The sequence below is a fragment of the Onychostoma macrolepis genome, chromosome 05, assembly GCF_012432095.1.
Source record: "Onychostoma macrolepis isolate SWU-2019 chromosome 05, ASM1243209v1, whole genome shotgun sequence".
Taxonomy (NCBI): Eukaryota; Metazoa; Chordata; class Actinopteri; order Cypriniformes; family Cyprinidae; genus Onychostoma; species Onychostoma macrolepis.
Window position 1 is genome coordinate 21324405 of NC_081159.1, and position 25371 is coordinate 21349775.

The 25371-nt window shown below is 40.6% G+C and overlaps 1 protein-coding gene across 8 annotated transcripts in view; it reads left to right on the plus strand.

Annotated features, from left to right (window-relative positions):
* tncb (tenascin Cb) overlaps positions 1 to 25371 on the plus strand; it is a 64797-nt gene that overhangs the window by 29859 nt on the left and 9567 nt on the right. For 3 of the 8 annotated variants that reach the window (XM_058775202.1, XM_058775201.1, XM_058775203.1), the window contains exons 2-12: positions 1101 to 1307; positions 9626 to 10163; positions 11446 to 13599; positions 14329 to 14592; positions 14681 to 14796; positions 15479 to 15632; positions 17573 to 17839; positions 18011 to 18196; positions 19429 to 19518; positions 20263 to 20526; positions 22948 to 23223. In XM_058775202.1, coding sequence (XP_058631185.1) covers positions 9689 to 10163; positions 11446 to 13599; positions 14329 to 14592; positions 14681 to 14796; positions 15479 to 15632; positions 17573 to 17839; positions 18011 to 18196; positions 19429 to 19518; positions 20263 to 20526; positions 22948 to 23223 — 4246 coding nt within the window. In that variant the 5' untranslated portion in view covers positions 1101 to 1307; positions 9626 to 9688. Of the gene's footprint in view, positions 1 to 1100; positions 1308 to 7632; positions 7836 to 9625; positions 10164 to 11445; positions 13600 to 14328; positions 14593 to 14680; positions 14797 to 15478; positions 15633 to 17572; positions 17840 to 18010; positions 18197 to 19428; positions 19519 to 20262; positions 20527 to 22947; positions 23224 to 25371 lie in introns of all 8 variants that reach the window. The other 5 variants (XM_058775207.1, XM_058775208.1, XM_058775204.1 and 2 more) reach the window with 4 other exon arrangements.

Here is a 25371-nt window from a genome sequence, read left to right on the forward strand (position 1 = left end):
ATTTGAAATGTAGTGATTCTCTCTCTGAAATGAGACCTAGATTAAAATCCCATGTCGACCGGGCATATCATCACAGATTCATGACTTATTGAGCACAGGCTGATGGGGGTTGATTTTCTCTCACCAGAAAAAAAACGTTCTTGATTCCTCTCTGGGGGTTCGAGCGCCCCGTCTCCACGGGTGCCTCCGTGTTGCCCCCCAAGAGGACTAAAGGTCAGTTTTTGACACGACGAGAGACATCATCTCATCGTTAATGAAATATGGCTCTCGTTTGAAACGAGGAAGCTCGGAGTGAAAAATCCGATCTGCTGGCTCTTTGTTCCATGCTTATTTCAAGAAAAGCTGTTGTTTGCACAAAACGCCGGGTGCCTTATAGTCCGGTAATTGCAGCTGGCTTGGTTGGATGTTCTTCTACCTGCAGTGCACGTGGGGGGAGGTGTTTGTGGGTAGTGCAGATGGAAAGGTGAATAACCTGACACTCTGAAAGGGAAGAGTATTTACAGAAGCGCAGGGGAGCACGAAAAGCCGGAGGTTGCGGCACAGAGATGGTTCCACTTAGGCGAGTTGTTTAAGGTTTAAAAAAGGGAGAACCAACCTTGACTAAAACGACTCTTTTTGGGGTTTTTTCCATGGCGAGGTTGGATTTGGGGGATTAAAGGTTGATTATGCTGATCACCGTACATAATCCCATCATCCGCCGTGTCATGCTCGTCATCAAACACACAAGGTCCTTCCTCCTTTATCCTCCCTGTTAATTCTAATCTGAAATGTATGTTAATGCAGCTTGGGATATATCCCTTTCATCCAATCATTGGCTGCTCCAGTTTATAGTAAATGGTCTCTCTCTTTTTCTCTTTCTCCTCCTCTCTTCTCGGTGTATGTGCGTGTGTGTATGAGTTTGCGACTCAGCCTTGAGGCATCCCGTTTCAGCTCCTCAGCTTCCAGTCAGAGGGAGAAAGGGGAGGGGGGTGTATATAAGAGAGTGGTAGGTGGGAGTGGGGTCTGACCGCAAAGTGTCTACTGTTTAAAAGAAAGGGACTTCTCCCTCCCTCTCTCTCTCTCTCTCCCTCTCTCTCTCTTTCACTCATTCCCTCTCTCAGCATCAGCAGACATACACTGGCTGGATGGAGCACTCTCACTGAGAGCAGAGAGACAGGAGGAAATGACAGGACTGTCATCTGTCTAAAGAAAATTAAAAAGCACTTCAAGAGTTCCTGATGTTTTTAACCTTCCGTTTGGCAACACATCACAGTTCCCTAGACGGAGGCACATCTCTAAGCCTGTAGAGGAGGATTGGTCTCACTAAGGTAAGCTGTGATTCTTCACAAGTCACTTCCATCTACCTGTTAGTGTGACAGATTTGCATGTTAAATGACTCTGTGCTCTTTATGAGTGTTATTAAATGCTAAATCTGAATCATGGTATAAAGGATGTTGTGGCACTTTGCAATACTGTTGTATAACAAGAGTCATGTTGTACACTGTGCAAAAATTTTACCTTTAGGTGTACAACAGCTTGTCACTGAGGCAGTATCCTTAAAAGGACTTTGCATCTTATCTACCAAAAAGGTGCATATTAGTACCTTAGAGTAGCAATATGCATCCTTAAGGTACTACCATGCACCTTTTAGGGGTAAATGTAGTACAAAGATGTACCTTTAAAGGTACTGCCCCATTGACAAGCTATTGTACCCCTAAAGGTACACTTTTTGCACATGTTTTCTGTAATTGTTAGCTAGGAACTTCTAAGGCTGATGCATTGGCTTGCTTTAGGCTGCTCATTATGGTTTATAGGGGAAGTGGTCCACATTTGTTTTAAGCTCAGCAATTATTTCAGCTCCACTTGAGGGGGGAATACAGTAGCGTGTGCTCTGAGTGCTGATAGTTTGGCGTAACTCTACACGTGGTGGGCTTGTCTGCAGCTGTGGGTCAGCTGGTGTCCGTTACCTGGCATACAGTGTTATCCCTTTCCAGGATCTCTGTCCTCTCTCCAGCCAGGGAGAGCAGCAGCTGGTTTGTGTTAGCGCTTCTCTCTTTAGTCTGCTGCTCCTCGTGTAGCTGCGCTGTCAGCTGCCAGCTCTTTTCTCTCGCCTCATCCACGGTGGGGTGGGGGGTTGAACGATTCTCGGATCAGTGCGCTGTCCTTACTGATGGGTTGTATCCGTTTAGGAGAATGGAGAAACTGAGGTGATGAGAAGATGTGCGTGTGTGTGGCGGTAGGGGGAGGGGTCTAGGCTGGGAAACGCAGGGGCTGAGAGACGCCTTATGAGTGCGTATAGTGAACGAGGTGGGGGTCAATGACAGAGACCCCCTGGATCCAAGGGTCCTAAATGGGAGGGAGGTTCTTCTGGGAATGAAGGAAACTTAGTCGTTAGCATTGAGGGGCAAAACTCATGACTGCATAAAGGATTCTTGGTTATGTTTTCTTCCCTTTAAGTTATTTTTTGAGAAAAAGAAATGTGATTTGAGTGTTCTCAGAATACGACCGAACACATTAAACATTCTTATTTCATAATAGCCCTAATATTTGATCTTTTTTGTTGTGTGATGTCAATGCCTCCTGGGTAGTTAAAATCTCCTCAGCTCTCTATGCCATCATTATCTTGAAGACATTAGAAGTGCCAACCACACATGGTTGTTGCCTAGACGGAGTGTTTAAATGTTTTATGATGCTATGTGCAGTGTATTCATTGACAGTGCCACTCAGAACAAAGCTGAGTGGGAAACTAGCCTTTGTTTGAACAGCTGTCAGCTCTGCTCCTGGCCTGGCAATGCACTTGGAGCGGCTATTGGACCCTCTGTGTTCTCCTGTGGTCGTCTGTCTGTCAGTCTGTCTGTCTGTCTGTCTGTCTGTCTATCTCTGTATCAATTTGTTTGTCTATTATAGGTCTGTCAGTCAATTAAATATTTTCATTTAATTAATCGCATGAAATGCTGATTAATTAGTCACAAATAAACTAATCACAATTAATCACATCACATATATCAATATTCTGCTAAGGAAAACAACCAAATGAAGATAATTTAAAATTCATCAAGTTATTTTGGTAGACAAATAAAGATAAATAAAATGAACAAAGTTACTCAATGTTTTTATGATGCTATGTCAGGTTTAACTTTCAAAAAGTCTTTTATCATTCTTTTTTGAATTGCTTCATCTATCAGTCTGTCTGTCTGTCTGTCTGTCTGTCTGTCTGTCTGTCTGTCTGTCTGTCTGTCTGTCTATCTATCTATCTATCTATCTATCTATCTATCTATCTATCTGTCTGTCTATCTGTCTGTCTGTCTGTCTATCTATCTGTCTCTCTGTCTGTCTCTCTGTCTGTCTGTCTGTCTGCCTCTCTTTCTGTCTGTCTGTCTGTCTCTCTGTCTGTCTGTCTGCCTCTGTCTGTCTGTCTGTCTGTCTCTCTGTCTGTCTGTCTGTCTGTCTGTTTGTCTGTCAGTCTCTTTGAAAAATGCTCTGTAAAGAAAGATTATTTTCTTCCACACTCAAAATTAGCCACAGAGGCATTCAGAATGATTTGTCGGCATCAGTGAACAAAGATTTCCTCAGTAGACTTCAGTGTGTTAAAGTGTCACAGCCCCCAGATGGTTTTAATGGCTGTCTGATGCTAATGTAACATGGCTAGGAAACCATGAGCTCAAAGCACAGACAGTGTCCCTATCGGTGGCAGCAAAGAGATGAGCCCACGTGTCTTCTTCCTCAGAAGTGAGGAACTCTGGTTAGTTGTTAGTGACCCTGCGTGTAAGATAGCATTCGTCACTACAAACCCGGGATAAGGAAAGTTTTAAGTTAGCAGACGAGTTTGGGATGTTGTAAAAGAGAATCTGAATTGATGACAATTCTGCCTCCAATATGAACAGTGAAAATAGATGTCTTAATCTCCCAGTCAATATTCCTGCATTTCAGTGTGGGAAAACAGATTTTTCTTTCCAGAAGAAGGAAAAACGTTCAATAGGGTCGATAAGTTGAAAGCTTGTTGCTCAGTCCCAGAAGATCATACTGTGATGAAGCTAATTACAATAGGTATGTAGTGTAGGTAATTGGATCTGGCAGCAAGCATTTTATAGGTCTTTTTTCTGAGCAGCCATGCTAAATCACACTTGATCATGGCTTATCTTCCTAAATCAGCAAGAGGAAAAACAACATTTCTTGGTGTTGGAGAAAAAGCAATTTCCTGTTACACACAAACAAAAAACATACTAGCTTTTATTTTTTCTAGAACAGGAAAGAATGATCAATAGCTTTCCATTTTGGGAAGGGATTGCTTTGTGCCTATGAAAAAAAATGACCTCCATGTTCAAATAAGTCTTTTTACTCTGTAGCAAATTGACTTCTGGATTAAAATACAGTCTTTTATTCTTTGCAGTTCCTGCCAGACCACAATATATCCTTTAGAAAACAAAAAAACAATTGTAAAACAAATTTATCTTGCTAAGACCAATATGTGAGGCACTGTCTGCATGGTGCGGAAATAGTGTTTGAACTTTGTTGCGACAAACGAGAGTCAGAAATAGCAGGAGTTTGTGCTTTTAAGGTCTGAACATATGAGGCTGCTTTTCTGGCTGTAACAGAGGTTAAGCTAATAAACATGGGGTCACCAGTGCTGGAAATGTAAAATGAGACGGCAAGTAACAAATGTTCCTCCTTCATTCTTTCCATCTGGACTTTAAGAGAAAGCACACATGGAAGATGAAGACAGGAATTATTCAGCTTCTTTCCCGGTAGACTTCTCTAGTGTCTCTGGTCTCAGATGTTGACTGACATGTCCTAAACTTTCCATTTCTCCTTAATCAGCATGATGGAGTTCACCTTTAGCAATGTCATCCTAGCTGTATCGTGTCTGCTTTGAATGCTTCTTTGGTGAAAGTGCAGCAATGTCAGCGAACCACAGGTCCATTCAGAGCAGTGCAAACACCTCTATCTCTGCCCATACACCAGCCCGGCTTATCGCTCACACACACACACACACACACAGACACACACACACACACACACACCTCCTATCGGTGCAATCAGATCTCCCTGCATCATTAGAGCTCTATAAATGGGGCTCGACTGTCATGAAAACCCAGCTTTTTCATTGTGAAAACAACCTGCATTGCCTTTCATTTATCAGTCTGCATGTAATCTTATGCCTCTACTATATATAGATAAAAATAGCCCACAGGAATGGAATGATCAGTAATAAAAACAGAAAAATTCGGTATAAAATTGAATTAAAGAAGAAATACCTTTAAACTCTGGCAATGAAATCAGATGCAAGATTAATAATTACTTAATCTCATTATTAAGAGAATGGCATAGCTGGGAATATAATACACAGTGGCGTATGTTCTTAGGTTCTGGTTTCACACCTTGCTGTCAATCCACCGATGGGAGAAATGCCAAGAGAATGCGTTGGGTGAGAGATCACTTTATGTGGCATTTGAGAGACCTTTAAGCTCACATTGCACATACATTGGTGAGACAGAACGTCTGCGTGTTTATGATTGCAGACATATTAATTTGCTTGAATCTGCTCAGTGAACCCACTGCAAGCCATGACTGACTTCCTTTTGAAGCACAGACAAGCCAAGGAAAGTAGCGAGGCATAGACAATCATCAGCTCATTTGAGACCAGCGGACATTCCACATTCACATCACAGTTTAAAAGTAACAGGATGTCAGACAGATTAAAAATATCAGTAAGAGAGAAGAAGAACTGCAGAACTATAGAAAGAAATAACAAAATAAAATGGAAGGTCTAATGGTGAACTGAACCACTCCTCCTAAATGAGCATTGCTCAGGAAGGCGATGACTTACAAATCCATTTATGAAACAATAACAGTAGCTATATGCCTTGCCATCGATCTGAGAGCACACACCATTGAGCGGCGTTATGAGCTGGTCTGGAAATCCATCTCTGTGTTGGATGATTATGAGCTGCTTCGTGGTGCCTGATTATGACCTTGGAAAACCGTGCCAACGATAAGCATCCTCTTCTCAGTGACAGCATACTTATATTTGTAATGTTTTTAATAATGATTTATCAGCATTTTTCGGGTCTTCACCACAGATCAGACACCTTTCAGCAGGTTTACTGCTTTGCTGACTGGATTAAGAAGTATTTACTCAATTTCATCGTATTGATTTTTAATGAAGTTTGACCTGCACCTGGAGGAATGATACAGTGTGTATAGCATACCTCTGGGAGAAATATTTTTTTCATCATTGACTCCTTCCCAGTATTAAACAAACTGTCAGGGCATTTTATGACATCTATTAAGCTGAACAGAGTCTAGACAATACCAATTCATTCACTACTGCGGGTGACCCATATTAAGGCTGCGTCCCAGTGAAGGCAAGTGCTTTTTGTCATGTGTGACCTACAAAACTGAGTCTGCTTGATGATTTTATAGGAGTAATCTGTGGAAGAGTTGTGCTTCCCCTCTGTTCAGCAGACTGTGGATGAATGTCATCTTTAATCATTGAATATGAAACTGAACGATGAACTGTTAAAGCAACCACAGCGTTTTTTACAGTTCAATAACCAGCTATTTAACAGATAATTTACCACCTCATCAGTTCTCTAAAGTCAGGAAGAAAAGTCTAGATTTTATTTGATTTTATTTCAAACACATTAACAGCTTCTGCCACATCAACAGTTGTCATCTCAATAAAATATGTTACTAATTCCTATCCACTTTACAATAATAATATGTTTTCTACTTTGTGATCTGGTTTTTGGCATATTCCTTTTATGTTTTATGTCTTTGTAGTATACATCAGATCACAGCTAATTATTCCACGGTCCCAAACCGCTAACTTGCTAATTACTCAATTATGTGAAGAGCTGCAAACTTCTAATTTAACAAACAGCAAGTAAGCTAATTTGTTTGTAGCACATTGGTGTGGTGGAAGAATCGTTTTAACTGTCACTATAATTTATGACTTACAAAAGTATTCATCTGGTCTCTGTGTGAGGTATTCTGCCTTTCAAACACTCTAGTCAGCATTCAGCACTTCGCACAACACAGGACCAATTTAGATCACTGGCACTAAATATGTGTGCCAGCAGGTTCACCCCCCATTGAAATTCCTCTCACATTAGACACACGGAAGCCAACTGGCCCAGCCAGAGTCTGAGAAAGTAACAATGTATAAAAACTAGACCTGGCATGAGAAAGCAGCAGTCACATTGTGTCTGGTTTATCTGAAAGTGCCAGTAAGCAGCAGCATTAGCATACTGCTCTGAGCTCAGCACTGTATTGATGGAGCTCTAATAAAAGAGACTGGCTTTGTCTATTTCTCGCTGTTCAAAATGCAAAAAAATGAAATCTTTTCTAATCTGATGTTAATAACTGCTGATTCTTTCATAGCCAAGCATATCCATCATTGCTGCCATGAAGCCAAGCTGTCCTCATTATATTTCATATTTGATTGTTCGTTCATTTACAGTCCACCTTCGCCAGGGGTTAAGGGCAAATGCTCACACAAAGACCAGCTTGGTCCTTCAAATTCATTTTCTTTCTTTGATTCTTGTGGCGACAAGCCAGGTTTCAAAGTGAAAAAGCCAGCTACCCATCCAGAACTAAAACCGCAAAGCGACTCAAAGCAATTTTCTGCCTATTTTGCTGATTTAATCCCAGGGTTTAGATGTGAGGAACGAGAAGCGGAGTAGGTCCCCTTCGCCCCCGAGGGTCCAGATCGGGAGTCTCCCATCATCGAGCCCCCCTTAAGCGCTCCATCACAGAAGCGCTCATCCCTGTCTGTCTAATCACGGATGGGCGGCAGCAGCGTGGGATCCCTCTCGCTGGAGCTCATCTGTCAGTCCTGCTAATCACATGTCAAAGTGAGCTCTCCACTTACTAAACAGATCCTGAAAAGATATTACCTGCTGTTGACCTTGCAAGCTGTGGCTTTGGGTCAGCCCCCTGCAGCCGTGACAAAATTATGATCTGTGTAACCACTTTGTATTGCTCTTTTGTTACTGAAGGACTGTGGAGGGTTTGCCTTAAAGGGATAGTTCACCAAAAAAAATGAAAATTCTGTCATTATTTAGATGCCCTCACATCATTCCAAACCTGTGTGACATTCTTTCTTCTGTGGAACACACAGAAGATATTTTGCAATTGATTTGATTTGATTTTATTATTTTTGTGTTTGTGGTGAATGGGGTCCAGTCAGCGTTGTCTTTGACCACACTGACTTTCATTTAATGCATTAAAGTATTCTTAAAAATATTTTAGAAATGATTAAAGAATTGTACATTTTGAGTGATCTCTTTTATGTCAAATTCAGTACTGTAAAATATAAAATCAAATGAAAATAATACATTTTAAGGGGTTAAATGTGTTTGAATGGCTAGGCAAGGTGCAGGCTGAAAAATGCGCACACAAATGTACTTAATTTGATATAAATATTGGGTGTTTTATGGTATTGAAAAGTCAGCGTGTCAGCACTTTGAGAAGGTGGTTATTTCCATCTCAAATGGGTCCCATTTGGTTTTCATAACATTCAGGAAAACAGCTAAACGGAAAACTAAATCTACAATCCTGTAGTTGCCAAGTATGTGACCATATAACATGTGCATTAGGACTCTTTAAACACAGACATCCTCAATCTCCCAGTTACACCCCATAATGCAGTACGGTAACGTGCTTGAAAAGGTATTACAGGTATTTTATTTTAATAAAATTTGTAACAGACCATTGCACTTAGTGAGGTGACAAGCCTCCCGAGCCCTGCAAAAAGGATACTTCTTTTAATGAGGAAAGTGTTGTGTTTTAATGCATAACTCTGCTGCTGTCTGGAGAATGGTCAAAGAATGCTAACTTTTATGAGAAGCGTGAACTCTGAACACCCACACTAGCGGAAGCGCTGCAGATGGTCTCCTCTGCGCGAGTATTAATCTGTCAGCATGGGCTGTGGGCAGAGCGTCAGAGAGGAGAGTACGCTCCTCAGATTCAGGTGTTGCCTGCTGCGTGTCATGGCAGCCTGTCATAGGAAACGCTGCTGGAGCCCTCGCTCCTGAGCTGAAGTTTGCCTTGCTTTCATTGGCCAGAGCTGATCTTTGTGGAAGCCAAGGCAACCATAACCTGAGTTGTACTTAGTGTCTGTCTATCCTGCAGTGTTGCTGACTGGCATGTATGCGTAATTGTGTGTGTTTTTTTTTTTTTTTTTGGCTGGACATTTTTATTCTGAATATAAACACTCCCTAGTGTGATATGGTTTGCTTTAGTTGAATATAATTCATTCTGGTTGGAAAGGAAACACGAGTCGAGGGTTAAAACATTTCATTTTCCTTTTTCTTAAATCTGGTACCATGATTTTGCTATGTGAAGTCTATGATACAAATACACTACATACCTTAGATTTTTTTTTAAATTCATATAAATGACTTATTTTCATATTTTATATTATAGGTTTTATATTATAATATATTCATATTAGGTTTTATTAAAATTCATTAGAATAATCCATCAATGTTTTTAAAATTCATTAAATGACTGAATTCTTCATTATTGATGTAACGTGTATGTTTCATTTTCTATTTTGCTATTTTGTGGATTCACACTGGACATGCATTAGAATGAAATGTGTAAAAGCAATCTGAGTGACTGTTCTAATTCAATTTTGCAGGATTAAACCCACATCTCCAGTATCTTAATCCCGCCAGTAAGAAGAGTCAAGGAGTAAATCATCATGGGGATGCGAGGCCTGCTACTGGCCTGTGTGGCATTAGCCATGTTAGTTCATCTCTCTAGTGCTGGCCTGGTGAAAAGAGTAATTAGACACAGAAGAGAATCACTGTCACCGACCACTGAGAACTTGACCCTCCCAAGTCCTGATCAGCCTGTGGTTTTTAACCATGTATACAACATCAACGTTCCCTCTGGATCCCTGTGCTCTGTGGACTTGGATTCACCTGGAACAACACCAGTGAAGCCAAAACCGGCGAATCTGCAATCTGACCAACACATAGAACACACCACGGACGGAGAGAATCAGATTGTTTTTACGCACAGGATTAACATTCCCAAGCAAGCTTGCGGTTGTGATAACCACATGCCTGACCTGAAGGATCTTCTTAACAGGCTGGAAATGCTGGAGGCAGAGGTATCCAGTCTAAGAGAGCAGTGCACCAGTGGAACAGGCTGCTGTAGTGCTCAGGTTACAGGTAAGGACAAATATTACATACTGTAGATACTGTGTTAGTCCATTAGGAGGCTGAGCTTTATTAAAAATGTATTCAAAAGAATGCTGACTAAGTTAAAATTATAGTTCATCTTAAATGGAAAAACTCTCACCCCAAAATGGAAATTCTTTACTCATCCTCATGTTGTTCTATAAGATATTTTAAACAATATAGTTAACCAAACATTTGGGCCTTTGACATCCATTTTATAATGGACAAAAACACTGAGACATTTTTCAAAATGTCATATTTTATGTTCTACAGAAGAAAGAAAGTCAAACAGTTTTGGAACAAAGTGAGGGTGAGTAAATGGTGACAGAATTTAAATTTTTGGGTGAACTATCTCTTTAACTTTTGGTTTTTATCCACCAACGCTCATAAAACAGATACATATAAATATCTATATTTTTCTTTTTCTTTTAGCAAGTAGTAGCTCAGAGTTTAATCACTACATAAATATTAGAGGAGGCTGATAGCATCAAGGCATAAACAGACCAATCAGACTGCATATCCAAATGACGCAAAGCCATTAAAAAAAGGAGAAAGGCATAAGCTAAAGTCATTATCAGAGATACTGTAACCATTCAAGCCACTTGGTTTTTAGTATCACATTAGTGCGTCATCAAGCCTTCTTGTGGTTAGGGCAAGAGGTGTCACTTAAAATAAACTGAAACCTGCTGCAAAGTGTCATTGGTTCGCGGGTCATTACTTAGATTTTCATTGTGATTTCAAAACAAACCTGTCAAAATTGGTTTTGCTTCTTATTTAGAAGTAGTATCATTTAAAAAAAAGTAGTGTATCATTGTGTATCATAAACATGCAGCACAACCAGTGTGCTCCAATTGACTGTAATGACTGGTTCTTTTTAGTGAATCAAACATACGGCTTTCAGCTAACTGTGACACTTAAATCAATGTAGTTTTTACAGACTGGTTGTATGACAACATGTAGTTAAAAACACATGTTTTGTTTGTTACGTTGTACAAATCAAATGAATTGCCATATTTTTGTTTGCGTAGTACTGCTAGGGATGTTAAAGTCAAATGGCAGTTATTGGATTGCATTTATTTACACAGACCTTTTTTATTATTATTGAAATTGGCAAGAAAATGTCTGCTTTTTAGCATTTATTCTTTAAAAGTACTAAAAGAAATGTTAATGGAGCCATTAGGAATCGTTAAATTCTGTACAATTCCCATTCCTGTCTAAACCAGCATGAAAGTGTTTCTCAGCATAAGCCAAAAATGACTAAAAACCTCTTTAGCAGGTGAAATCACAACCAAACCCTACTGCAGTGGCCGCGGAAACTACAGCACTGAGACCTGCAGCTGTGTGTGTGAGCCCGGTTGGAAGGGAGTCAACTGCTCCGAGCCAGAATGCCCCAACTTTTGCCAGGATCAAGGCCGCTGTGAAGATGGCAAGTGCGTCTGCTTCGAGGGCTTTGGTGGTGAGGACTGCAGCATCGAGCTGTGCCCTGTGGATTGCGGTGAGAATGGAGAGTGCATCGACGGGGCTTGCATCTGCACGGAGGGCTTCATCGGTGAGGACTGCAGTTTGACCAACTGCCTAAACAACTGCCTTGGCAGGGGGCGCTGTGTGGATGACGAATGTGTATGTGACGAGCCTTGGACGGGCTTTGACTGCTCCGAGCTCATCTGTCCCAACGACTGCTACGACCGTGGCCGCTGTGACAATGGAACCTGCTATTGTGAAGAGGGCTTTACTGGGGAGGACTGTGGGGAGCTTACCTGCCCCAAAAACTGCAATCACCATGGCAGGTGTGTCAATGGGCAGTGCGTCTGCAACATTGGCTACAGCGGAGATGACTGCTCCAAGCTAACCTGTCTCAATGATTGCAATCAGAGAGGGCACTGCTTCAACGGGAAGTGCATATGTGATCCTGGGTTTGAGGGTGAGGACTGCAGCATTCTTTCCTGCCCTGACAACTGCAATGACAGGGGACAGTGCGTCAACGGTGAGTGTATTTGTGATGATGGATTTGAAGGTGATGACTGCTCTGAGCTTTCCTGCCCCAATAACTGTCACGATCATGGCCGATGTGTCAACGGGAAGTGCATTTGCAAAGTTGGCTTTGCTGGAGAAGACTGCAGCATCAAGACCTGTCCACATGACTGCCATGGACGTGGAGAGTGTGTCGACGGCAAATGCATTTGCCATGATGGCTTTGCTGGAGAACACTGTGGCATCAAGAACTGTCCCCATCACTGCCATGGACGTGGGCAATGTGTGGACGGCAAGTGCATTTGCCACCATGGCTTTGCTGGAGAAGACTGCAGCATCAAAACCTGTCCCAGTCACTGCCATGGACGTGGACAATGTGTGGACGGCAAGTGCATTTGCCACCATGGCTTTGCTGGAGAAGACTGCAGCATCAAAACCTGTCCCAGTCACTGCCATGGACGTGGACAATGTGTGGACGGCAAGTGCATTTGCCATGATGGTTTTGCTGGAGAAGACTGCAGCATCAAAACCTGTCCCAATCATTGCCATGGACACGGACAGTGTGTAGATGGCAAGTGTGTTTGCAATGAAGGTTTTGCTGGAGAAGACTGCAGCATCAAAACCTGTCCCAATGACTGTCATGAGCGTGGAAAGTGTGTGGACGGCAAGTGCGTTTGTCATGCTGGTTTTGCTGGAGAAGACTGCAGCATCAAAACCTGTCCCAATGACTGTCATGAGCGTGGAAAGTGTGTGGACGGCAAGTGTGTTTGCCATGATGGTTTTGCTGGAGAAGACTGCAGCATCAAAACCTGTCCCAATCATTGCCATGGACACGGACAGTGTGTAGATGGCAAGTGTGTTTGCAATGAAGGTTTTGCTGGAGAAGACTGCAGCATCAAAACCTGTCCCAATGACTGTCATGAGCGTGGAAAGTGTGTGGACGGCAAGTGTGTTTGCCATGATGGTTTTGCTGGAGAAGACTGCAGCATCAAAACTTGTCCCAATGACTGTCATGAGCGTGGAAAATGTGTGGATGGCAAGTGTGTTTGCCATGATGGTTTTGCTGGAGAAGACTGCAGCATCAAAACATGTCCCAATGACTGTCATGAGCATGGACAGTGTGTGGACGGCAAGTGCGTTTGTCATGCTGGTTTTACAGGCCATGACTGCAGCGAGTTGACTTGCCCCAATAACTGCCATAACCGAGGACTTTGTGTAAATGGCCAATGCGTGTGTAACAGTGGGTTCACTGGGGAGGACTGTGGTACAAAGACATGTCCCAACAACTGCCAAGACCGTGGCTACTGTGAAGATGGAAAATGTATCTGCTCTGAGGGCTATGCCGGTGAGGACTGCTCTGTTCTGACCTGCCCAGCAAACTGCAATGATCAAGGCCAGTGTCTGAATGGAATGTGCATATGTGATTTAGGCTTCACTGGCGACGACTGCTCTGAAAGTAAGTCACTATTTTACACTGGAATATGTAACACTGCATATGTATAGGTTCTACTTACACTCTTTTGTCTATTATACTTTCTCAAAGGAAAAGCAGGTCTGTCCTGATTTTTACAGAACCCCAATATGAGCTAATCGATTAATAAGCGGATTTAGCCATAAAATGTGCACTTTTTTGTGAGCACTTAAATTGTCTTTAAAAACTCCATATATTACATTATATTATTATTAATATGTATTATATTATTATGTGTATAAATACACACACATACAGTATATATGTTGAAAATATTTACATGTAATTGCACGTATATATATTTATATTCATATAATTTGTTATATATAAATATATTTAATATACAAACATAACATATTTTTCCTAAATATATACATGCATTTGTGTGTATTTATATAAATATAAATATATATAACATCAGAAATGTCATCAAATAAAATTTCTCAAACAACAGTTTCAAACTGGTTTCCCAAACACTCCTCCCCATCTGCCATTGGTCAGACTAACTAATAGTCCCTCCCTAAATTCATGTTATTGGTTGAGTGTTGCTACAGCAGGAAAAGTGTTGATAGCACTATAGAGCCACATTGTTTTAGGAAATCAATCTATGATTGGTTTATGTAGTTGTCTCTGCACATTCAGCTGGCATTCAGCTTTTTTATTGAGACGTTCTTCTAAGATTAAGTAAATAATATGACATGTTTCAATCCACAGTCTCCCCACCCAGAGACCTGACTGTGACTGAGGTCGATCCAGAAACAGTGGACGTTGCCTGGGTCAATGAGATGCTCGTGACAGAGTATCTTATCACCTATGTGCCTACGGCTCCTGGCGGTTTGGAGATGGAAATGAAAGTTTCTGGTGAAAAGAAGACAGCCACTATTAGGGAGCTCGAGCCTGGCATAGAGTACTTAATCAGTGTCTTTGCTGTCCTGAACAGCAAGATGAGTGTCCCTGTCAGCGCCAGAATAGCCACACGTAAGTCACCCATCATCATGCTTAGGAAAATTATTTGTTATTTTGTCCTGAGTATATTCTGCGAAACTGATTCATACCCTACAATTAGATCTTCCTGAACCTGAGGGTCTGAAATTCAAATCGGTTAAAGAGACCGCAGTAGAGGTTGAGTGGGACCCCTTGAACATCCCCTTTGATGGCTGGAACCTCATCTTCAGAAACACAGTGAGTGCCCTGGCATGCTCCGTAAGTCTCTAGGGTGGCTATGGTCCAAAAGAGTATCGTTGCCCTCATATTTTCTCCTAAAAGATGTAATATAAAAGAACCGTTCTGTTTGCAAGTAATACTTTAAAATGAGAAGCTCAAAGGGCGCCCAGTGGAAAATAGCTGAGTGGTGCCACTAAGCAAAAAGCTACTGTCGAGAAGTCTGCGGTTTTGCAAGACAAAACCCTCTAAGAAGCTCCTGGCAACAGCATGCGTGACCATGTGCCACAGAACTCTTATTGTCTCTGTAATGCTTTATTTTCTTTCTCAAGAGCTTATGCAAACTCCAAAAACACCACCATTAGAACATGCAAACCTCCCCTACATCCCTCTTTCAAAACACAGCTTGGCAGTCTCATTCACGTGTCAAGTTTAGGATGTCAATAGCAAAATAATTCTCACTGTGAATTAAAACACTCATCCAAGTAGAATCAGCTAATAGACCAAAGTGTTTACTCTCAGGACACCCTCTCATTACCCCGTAGTTCATGGGAGCTCGACTTTGTTTTCCTGAGGTTGCTTCTTTGATGCTTTGTGCTGCTCTTTTATTAACCAGCAGAACCTTTGACCAGCGATCTGTTATTAGATTTAATATATTCACCAATTCAGTTCACAAAAAAAAAAATCTGTTTTTGAATGGCAGAAAGAAGAGGATGGAGAGATTTTGAACTCTCTCACCCCTCCCGAGACCACCTTTGAGCAGTCCGGCCTTGGACCTGGACAAGAGTATGAAGTCAAGCTTGAGGTCGTAAAGAACAACACCCGTGGAACCCCAGCCAGCAAGAACGTTGTCACAAGTAAGCAGCTGTCGACAGCATTTAACTGGTGGCCATGTTTTTTTTTTTAAAGAGGCAGGAGGTCTTACCTGAAATTAGAAAGAGCAGTCAGCGGTTTATGTTAATTGGCAATTATTTACAGTGCTGTGAGTTGCTGAGCATTTCAAATTATTATTTTGAGTTAGAATAACTGAATATGTAAGTGTTAGTTTCTCAAGACCTTTATTTTGCAAGACTTTAACACTTGCCATGTGCCTTTCTACACCAGACCAGCTAAAATATATACACTACTATTCTAAAGTTTGGGGTCACTAAGGATTTTTTTTTTTCTTTTAAAGAAAGTAAGACTATTATTCAGCAAGAATACATTAAATTGACCAAAAGTCAAGGATTTTTACATTGTTACAAATGATTTATTTTCAATAAAATGCTGTTCTTTTGAACTTTCTATTCATCCAAGAATCCTAAAGCAGCAAATCAGCATATTAGAATGATTTCTGACAGATCAAGTGATCAGATTGGGGAAATGGATGCTGAAAATTCAGTTTTGCCATAACATAAATTGCATTTTAAAATACATTAAAATAGAAAACAGTTATAATAATAATATTTCACAATATTACTTAATATAACGTTGACACATCTAGTTAGTCTTTATAGAATTTAAGGTCTTAGTAAAGATATTGAATAACATACTATATGTTTGTTTGATAATTTGATTGGGATATATTGCTCATATGGGTCTGTCACCTTCCTATATCATTATGAAACAAAAGTGACATTCTAAATATTATCAACATTTTTGTATTATGCCACATATTCTGAGTAACAGCTACAGAACAGATCATTTCTAGCTCATCATCCTCTTCAACTATATATGATATGGTTGTAGGATAAGGATTTACCCTCAAATTTTATACTTCAAAAATAGCTTTTGGCTTGCTGAAAAACCTTTTACCATTGTGACATTTCCCAAAAATCCTTTCACTTTTATCACTACCTTCTATTAGAACACACTAAAGATTATATTGGAAAGAGATGTGCCATTATACCATTGGCCTCTTATGCTGTCAGTGCAAGTAACCAGAGTTTTCCTTCATGACAGGCTGTTTTTGCTGTCTTACAAATGTCTAAAAAAATCTCCCAGCATGCCTCTAACGCTCCATCTACTCCATTTCTTCGGCTTGTGCCACATAGGATTTGCATTAAAGGGGGACTAATTGCTCAAAGTGAGTTCTCTCCCTCACTCTGTGTGGGAGGCACCACTCAGCAACATGAGAGGCTGTCCTCCCGTGAGATAACTAGCGCATTGGAGCATCTCACATGCACAAATCTGCTCTAAGCTGCATGCAGTTCCTCTATATTATCTTACGCTCACATGAGTATGAGCTCTCAGTACAGTTCCTAATCTAACAAACTGATTTAACCATGAAAATAAGGACCTAACTAGCTATTTTACTTGTACTCTTTTCAGTCTTGGAGAAGCAGGTGTGCAGATACAATTCTTTGGTCTTATTGTCAAATGTAGTGATATAGATATGAATGCATCCATATAATGGCAATAGTGCTTTTTTTCCCCAAAGTGGAGTCTTCAAGTGTTGCGATTCTATTTCAGGATAAAAATGAACATTTACCAAATTTACAATGTTATTTCTTGATTGAAGTAGAACTACTTTATTTATAACGTTTGCAATGTTTGTTTTAATTATGTTTTATTTACTAGTTTAATCATTTATTTTTTATAAAGCATAGTGACAATATGAAACATACATAGTATAATGTGTCTTTTTTTAAATAAAAATGTATAGCTACCATTTTATTTTAGGAGAGCGATCATCATATTTTGAGGTTCTTGATGTCAAAAACTGTATAGCAGATGTTTTTAACTCATCTGCTTGCATAAATGTTCCCATTTTGTTGCTTTTTTCCCAGCTGTCACAAACCTCTCCTCTCATCCACAGTGATTGATGCTCCCAGCCAGGTGGATGTGCGTGATGTGACAGACACTACAGCCCTTATCACCTGGTTTCAGCCTGTTGCCCAGGTGGATGGGATCTCTGTGTCCTATGGCCCAATCACAGATATAGACAGGAACACAATCGAGCTTTCCTCCATGGATACCCAGTACCATCTGGCTGAGCTGTACCCTGACACCGAGTATGAGGTCTCTCTCATGGCCCGCAGGGGAGAGATGACCAGCTTTCCGGTATATGGGACCTTCACAACAGGTACAAACTCTCTAGAAATCATTTCAGAATTTAAAGCGAAAATTCAGGTCTACTGATAATTGTGTTGTACTTAAACCTGCATTTTGAAGCAATTTTCTTTGTCTTGCCCTGGAGTATAACCATACGTCTACAGGAAGTATTTTCTTTTATCCACATGTTGGCTTTTTTCAGACCTTGATGCCCCCAAGCACCTCAAAGCAGTTGAACAGACAGATGAGAGCATAACTCTGGAGTGGAAAAACAGCATATCTGGTGTCCTCAATTACCGTGTCAAATATGGCCCACTTTCTGGAGGGGAGCATGGAGAACTGGTCTTCCCCAGTGGCCTGCAAGATACCACTCAGGCTAAAATCACTGGTGAGAGGCCAATTCGAATTACACAATAATTCCTCTCCAGAGATTACAAACCACATCAATTACAAACAGATCATACAGATCAAAAACTGTGTTTGAAAACTGGAATAAAATTAGGCCATGCTGCAATGCAGTCCAAACACTAGGGTAGTTTTCAGTCCATCTGCACATCCAAGCCATTTGTACCCTCTTGAAATTAGAAATGTAGTTCTCAGGTGTTGAAATGTGAAGTCATTTTCGGAAAAAATCCTCAAAAAGGATTTAAAACAATTGGAATCCCACTGCAAGTCTGAACAGAAATAGGCTAATTCAAAATTTTCTTGCATTTTTAAGCTTCAAAGTGGCTTTTTTCGTACTTGTACTTATCAGCACTTTATTTCTAAAAGAGCACCTTTGTTTTAGTAACGTGAAGTGTTTACATGACTAAAAGCGAATGAGATGCTATCCTTTTTGTTGGTAATGCCTTATTCATGTCTTAAATGAAGTAACACTGGTGCTTCAATGTGAAAATCCCAGTCAAAAAGGGAAAGCGGAGGCTTTCTTCGTCGCAGCAGCACTTCTATTATACACTTGTGCTTTGAGGCAATCTCCTGCGCTAATTCTTATTCTCTACAACCATGTGTTACCGCAAGCAGGGATTATCATGGCTGGGAGAAAAATATATTCAAAATGGATAATAGATTCTTTGTCTGGTTTGCTCCTTTGTCCTTGGGAGGCCTGTTCCCTGTAAATAAGGCGGACGATCTGTTCGGCTAATAACGCAGAGTCTCTCTCTCTCACACACACACACATCTCACTAGTTGTCTCTTTCACACAGTTATTATCTGTAATTGCCGTCACGCCTGTGATTTTATTGATAATGAGCTTCCTCTGCATTAGGCGTAATTTCATGCTGGAGGACTCCTGCACAGTGACCTCTGCAGGAGCCAATACAGGCATTAAGAGGGGTAAAGTGTGGGATTTGGGCTAAGGGCTCTTATGAATGGGGGATGTGGGGATCTGAGAATCTCTTGTATGATGGTAAATATTGTTTCTGGCCTGTGGAGAAGCTCTTTGATGCAGCCACTGAAAGGCATTAGATTGATATGGCGTGCAGATGAAATCGAAACCGCGCTGTGGCAAGAACGAAAACAATTGCCTACCACGGAGGCTCCAAAAACAACTAATGTGAGAGATTAATGGTTTCGTTTTGTCGAATGATTTGAGAGGACTGAATTTGCTGGGCTCTTTCTTAGGCCTTAGGCCTGGGACGGAGTATGGAATGGGAGTGACGTCAATCAAGGAAGAGCGTGAGAGTTTGCCTGCGACGACCAATGCTGTGACTGGTAAGACTTAACCAAATGATCAGTAACTCACCTGTATTTTATGTTTTTTTTTTACTTCATTTAATGTGCTTGCCATTTTCTCCTCTCATTAGTGGAGTTAAAGGTGCATGTTGTTCTATTGTCGTAATAAACTCACTTGTAGGTATGGAATGCTTATTCTGAAAGGAATAGTTAAGGAAATACTATTAATTCACACTTATGTCAAAAGTGAATGATGACTGGGGCTGTCAAGTACCAAAATGACAAAAAAGCACCATATCAAAACTCCTGTGCCATAATCCAAATCATCTGAAGCCTTTGTGTGACAAACAGACTAATAATGTAAATAATGTTTTACTGAAAATAGTGACATCCACTATAGCTCTTTTTGGTTTGTTCATGTTGGATTCTTTTTAATTGATTCATTTCAATGAATCATTTGATCCAGTTCACAAAACAGGTCTAAATGATTTGTTCAGTTTCTCAAGTTCAGCTCACTGACTCAATGATTTGGTTGCAGTGATTAACAGCTCCCTGGATTATCAAAAGTAAATTGAATATAACAAATGAGTCATTTTTATGATGTCTGTGGTGCTTCTTGCAGCTTAAAAGCTCCAATTTCCATTCATTGTAATTGCATGGAAAAAACATCCAGTTTCTCCTGTTGTATTCAATGTTAGAAAATACAGGTTGGGACAACATGATGAGTAAATGATGACCGAGTTGTCTTTTTTTTTTTTTGATGTAACGTCCCTGTCCTCTTAGATATTGATGCTCCCAAAGACCTTGAAGTAAGTGAGACCACAGAGACCACATTGACACTGGTTTGGAGAAGGCCGGTCGCCAAAATCGACACCTATGTGCTAGTGTTTACATCCGCGGATGGCACAGAAACTGAATTGGAGGTACCTGGTGCTGCCAATACCTACATCCTGACTGACCTGAGTCCCGGCATGCTGTACACCATCAGCCTGACTGCCAAGAGAGGAAGAAAGATGAGTGTGCCAGCCACTCTGTCAGCATCCACAGGTTTGTATGCATCATTACATTTGCATTTATATATTAAGAATGCATCTTCACATCCCCGTTTCTCTTACCTCTAGAGTGACAAAAGCAATATCGGTTTGGATCATAAAATAAGCTTTCAAAAAATATGATTTTAATATTTTTTTTCACCCCATCAACATATTTATTCAGCAGGCCACTGAGGATCTGGAGGCAACTCTGGAATTTATTATCTCAACTATTTTCCTCCCTTAAGTGTCAATATTTCTTTTGGAGTTTGAAGATACTGCAGTCCTTGTTCTATGAATTTGAATGAAACATTTTGCAGCTCCTTGTCATGAGAAAACTTCCATAAAGATCTCAAAATGCTACCATGTACTGGAAACTGAAGTTTAATATCCCTATTCTCTGCCCTCATTAATGGCATGTGGGTTTATTTTTCTTTTTAAAGAAAAACCAATGAAAGCCCAAATCTCTGCGGACAGGATGCCACTTAACTTGCAGAATTTCTTTACCAAAATGTTTTTGCTTTTATAACAGAATAATCATTAAGTAATACCAAGGAGCTACAGAAAATAACATCAGTTGTTTGCTTTGGTCGCCAAGGCAAGACAACAGATATAGTGTTTCTCGAGATCCCAAACACACACACACACACACTCACGCACAGAAAGCTCATTCATGTGATAATCGTCAGAGTGAGCCCACTCCTCTTTTGGATTTGCGTGATTTGACCACAATGAACTGTGGGGCGGACTGATAAATAGGACACATGCTGAGCCGCCTGTTAAAATGTTGTCTCTGAAATCACCAGCACTATAATCCCAATGCATTTATTTCAGCTGCCATTATCGGCCTTAGACACGGCACACAAACATGGGCATACACTTCCCTCAGACCCGATGGAAATGGGAAGGTGGGGGCAGGGAGACCTTTAGGTCTGGGCTTTCTTCTGTTCACTGAATGCTTCTCTGGCATGATTATGAGAGTTTCAGCTTGTAACATGGAGACCTGATGACCATCTCAAAGGAAACATATGAGGACACAACCAGGCCAAAAAGGAGAGAGCAAACAGTCACATATGCATGCACAAAGTTATGCATTGTTGTGTTAAGGTATGGTCCCATATGTGAATTTTGTAGGCAAAAAAGGTCTATTGTCAATAGTATAGCTATTTATGAAGCAAAGCTTACACAGAAGTCACTTTCAAACCAAGAAGCTTTCTGTTGGACCAACTGTGACCAACTTGAACCAATTCGAAATCGCTGTGGGGAAATCATTCAGCCTTACACAAAATGTCCCACATGGATACCCATTAAAATGACTAAAATTTGCTTGCAAAAATTCACAAGCATTGATAAATGTGACCACACCTTTATGGCGCATGCCTGCATACAACAAAGGCTTTATCCAAACACCCTTAAGGTGTCTGTGGCCTGAGGATCTCACAACGATAAAGCCATTCTTTTATTCTATTCCCATCTGCATGCAGTGAAGGCCATTCCTCAGACATATATGGGCCGCTTTCAGTGGCGGGAACTCTATTGGATAAGTGTGCAAAATGAATCAATTTCCCCAAATTTCAGTTCCCATGAATGGCAAGAGATGATCAATGAGTTGTTTTGCTGTTTGACAGCTTCTTATTATTTCATCTCCAGGTTTCAAAAGCGACAACCGGCCCTTATGCCTGGGAAGGTCATTCACTTCATCCCCATTGTCTCTCACCCTATTTGCACGCCACGTTTCTGCCCTCTTGAATGTGCATAGACAGGATAATGGTTAGCCCACCGTGCATCTCTTAGCTATCTGCCCCCTCTTTGCCTGTGAATGCTGACAATGCACAATGATGTTCAATTATAGGTTGCAATGCTCCGCGCTGCATGGCTGCCTCCCATATTTGAAGTGTTCAGCGTACCTCTGCTCAGGCAGGCTAGGCAGAACCTTCAAAAATTAATGGCTTTTCTCAGGGCCATTAATACTAAAGCTGTCTCAGCAAGCTGGTGCTTGGATGTTAATAGGTTGCAAGAGAAAAGACTGCAAATTAGTTTGTCACTACAACTTTTTGAAAGTTATTACTCACAGTTATTACTGTTGTTGTTTTTTTCACTGCATGGGCAATGTTCCTGTTCTGTTTGGAACAGATGGAGATGAATTTGTTAGGAGTAACATTAAAAGGTTTATTGTTGCTCATAACATGGATTTTCCCTCTAATTTTTTAAATGCTTTGCATTGTTTTGAATAATGTGAAACTTGTTTGTTTGCTGGTCTTTTGGTTTGCGCTTCAATTCATTCGACTCCAAGCAATAAAAAACGACCATCATCTCAAAGAGAGAAAGCCTTCAGAAATCAGCCAAACCTGTTCAGTCACCATTACCTATGATGTTCTTCTCCTTTATGCACATTTTCTTGCCAAATTAATTATCTTCTGATTTGTTTGTCATCCAGATGAAGAGAAGCCTCAGGTGGGCAACATCACCATCTCTGATGTGTCCTGGGACAGCTTCAGTGTGTCCTGGGAGCTGGACAGAGGAGAGGTTGAAGGCTTTCTGGTTGAAGTATCTGACCCAGATGGCTTATCTGATGGCCAGAACCATACTCTATCCAGCCAGGAGTTCAGCCTGGCTGTCACTGACCTCTCCCCTAGTACTTTCTACAGGGTCACACTGTATGGGCTGTACAAGGGAGAGCTCTTAGATCCTGTCTTTGCTGAAGCCATCACAGGTATCAATTCTTGCCCAATCTTGGACCAGCTTGGTCTTCTTTTCCAGTTTTCTTTGGATCAAATGCTATCTCAAGCAGCAAAACCGACTAACCTCTTTTCTCTTCTGATGTGCAGTTCATCACATCACATGGTGAATTAAAACTAACACATTTTTATTATTATTTTAACCAGTTTTTGTAGTCCTCATAGTGTATTAATTTCTTCATCTACTATCATCTAATACTGAAAGTAGTTTCCAACTAGTATTTCTTGTATTTTCCACTGTTAATAATACTGTTTTTTTTTTTCAACAAAATAATGAATATAATGCAGCCACATCCAATATGACTGATTTCAGGAGAATTCTCAAATAATTAATACTTTTATTCAGCATGAATGCATTAATCAAATGTGCTTTGATGCATTGATCAGTATTACTGTTTTTACTGTGATTAATACAGCCATGGTGTTAAGAGAGTTTAAAAATATTTTAAAAAATCTTGCAATCCCAAAATTTTAACAAGGAATTTAATGCAGCCTCATTCATCATGACTGAATCCAAAATAAATCCCAGGGTCCCAATAAGTTTATTTCTATATATTGTATACAAAAAGCAATACGTCAGATATGTCAGAATAAACCGTTTTCATAAAATGAAATGTATACTAAAACATATGCATACTTGTAGAACAAAGAGTACTTCATTAATCCCTGACAAGTGAGTTCATAATCAAATGTAGTAATACTCTGACAGTACATGATTTCAGATGCAGATAATCTCTCAAATGTGCAAAGCACTAACAAACCAAGCCCCTTTCAAGTCAGCGACAGATTCTGTCGTCTGTTGAATTTTATGTTGAAGTAACGCTGGCATTCAGAGCACACCTGCACTGCATCATAATGCCTCCCCCCACATTCACGTCTGCATAATCACCAGCACAGCCTCCAGGTGCAGTAAATGACCTCTGCCTGTCATCGCTAGTACATTTGTGTTTAACAGGCAAAACAAAGTTAGACTAATGATGCCTTTTTCATTCTAATTGACTGCGGCATTCAAATCACATTGTTGGTGAGTCAATTTAAATCATTTAGTTTGTGGCATGTATAGTCTACCAGAAAACTAGACAAGTTGTATTGTAGCAAACATACATTTATTAGGCACATACCAACGTTTTGCCCCTCCTCAGAGAGTCAGCGAATAGAGCGGGTGACTGGGCTGGGGTGTACTGCCATGGAAGTGATCCTGAGGAGTTTTTGTCACTTCTTGTGAAGGATCTTTTCAGTATGCACGCCCAGCTTTCTGACCCTGCGCTACTTCTCATTCTTATGCCTCACTTTCACACATTTTCTTGGCGTTTATCAGCCAGTGGCTGCAGGGGCCACAGTTGTAGCAGTCTCTCAAGTCTGCATGCAAATAGGCAGAGGAGAAGGGGAACTGATTGGATTTCTGTTAACCTCTTCTCTATTCATGTCACATGACCCATGAACTCTTGCCTCTCTCTGGCCTGAGGAATACAAGCTTTTAAAACCAGAAAAGTGTACAATGTTTACAGAAACTTCGGCAGTTTTCTTGTCTGGTTGATTTGCGTATCCCTGCTGCAACAATTAGCTGTGTCAACACAGATATCCCCCTCAGAGGTTTTAGCTGCCTGCTGTAGAATTACTGCTTCCAGACCTTGTTTCTGTAGGTTAGCTGGCTCCTTTTCCACCTCCACAAACAGATGCCTCTTTGTCAAACCGAGGAGACTTAGAAGCCAGTCAGATGAAAGTGATCCTTGGAGAGCACATGTTAGTACTCTTGAAATGCCTCAAACACTGCTGACACTCCTAAACAAGTGAACAGTGCTAATGAAGAGGGACAGCTCCACAGGATTTGTCCTCGCTGGTTTTCATTTCCAACACTTTTCCACATTCAACAAATGTCTTTTCTGTTTCACATCATCCAGAGCTTTAGAGGAAGAAGAGGTTCAGTCTGGTCAAGGGTCTTTTTTTTCCCCTTTTCTTTTAAAAGTTTAGTTTAGGACAACAAGGCTCTATTTAGGCATTGTCAGTTTGGAACAATACAACATTGTTTTTGGAATATTTTTGATCTCAGTATTGAGTATAACTGTTGAATTTCCATTCAATTTCTATAATTTGTTGATTGCCAGTATCCAATTATTGTTATT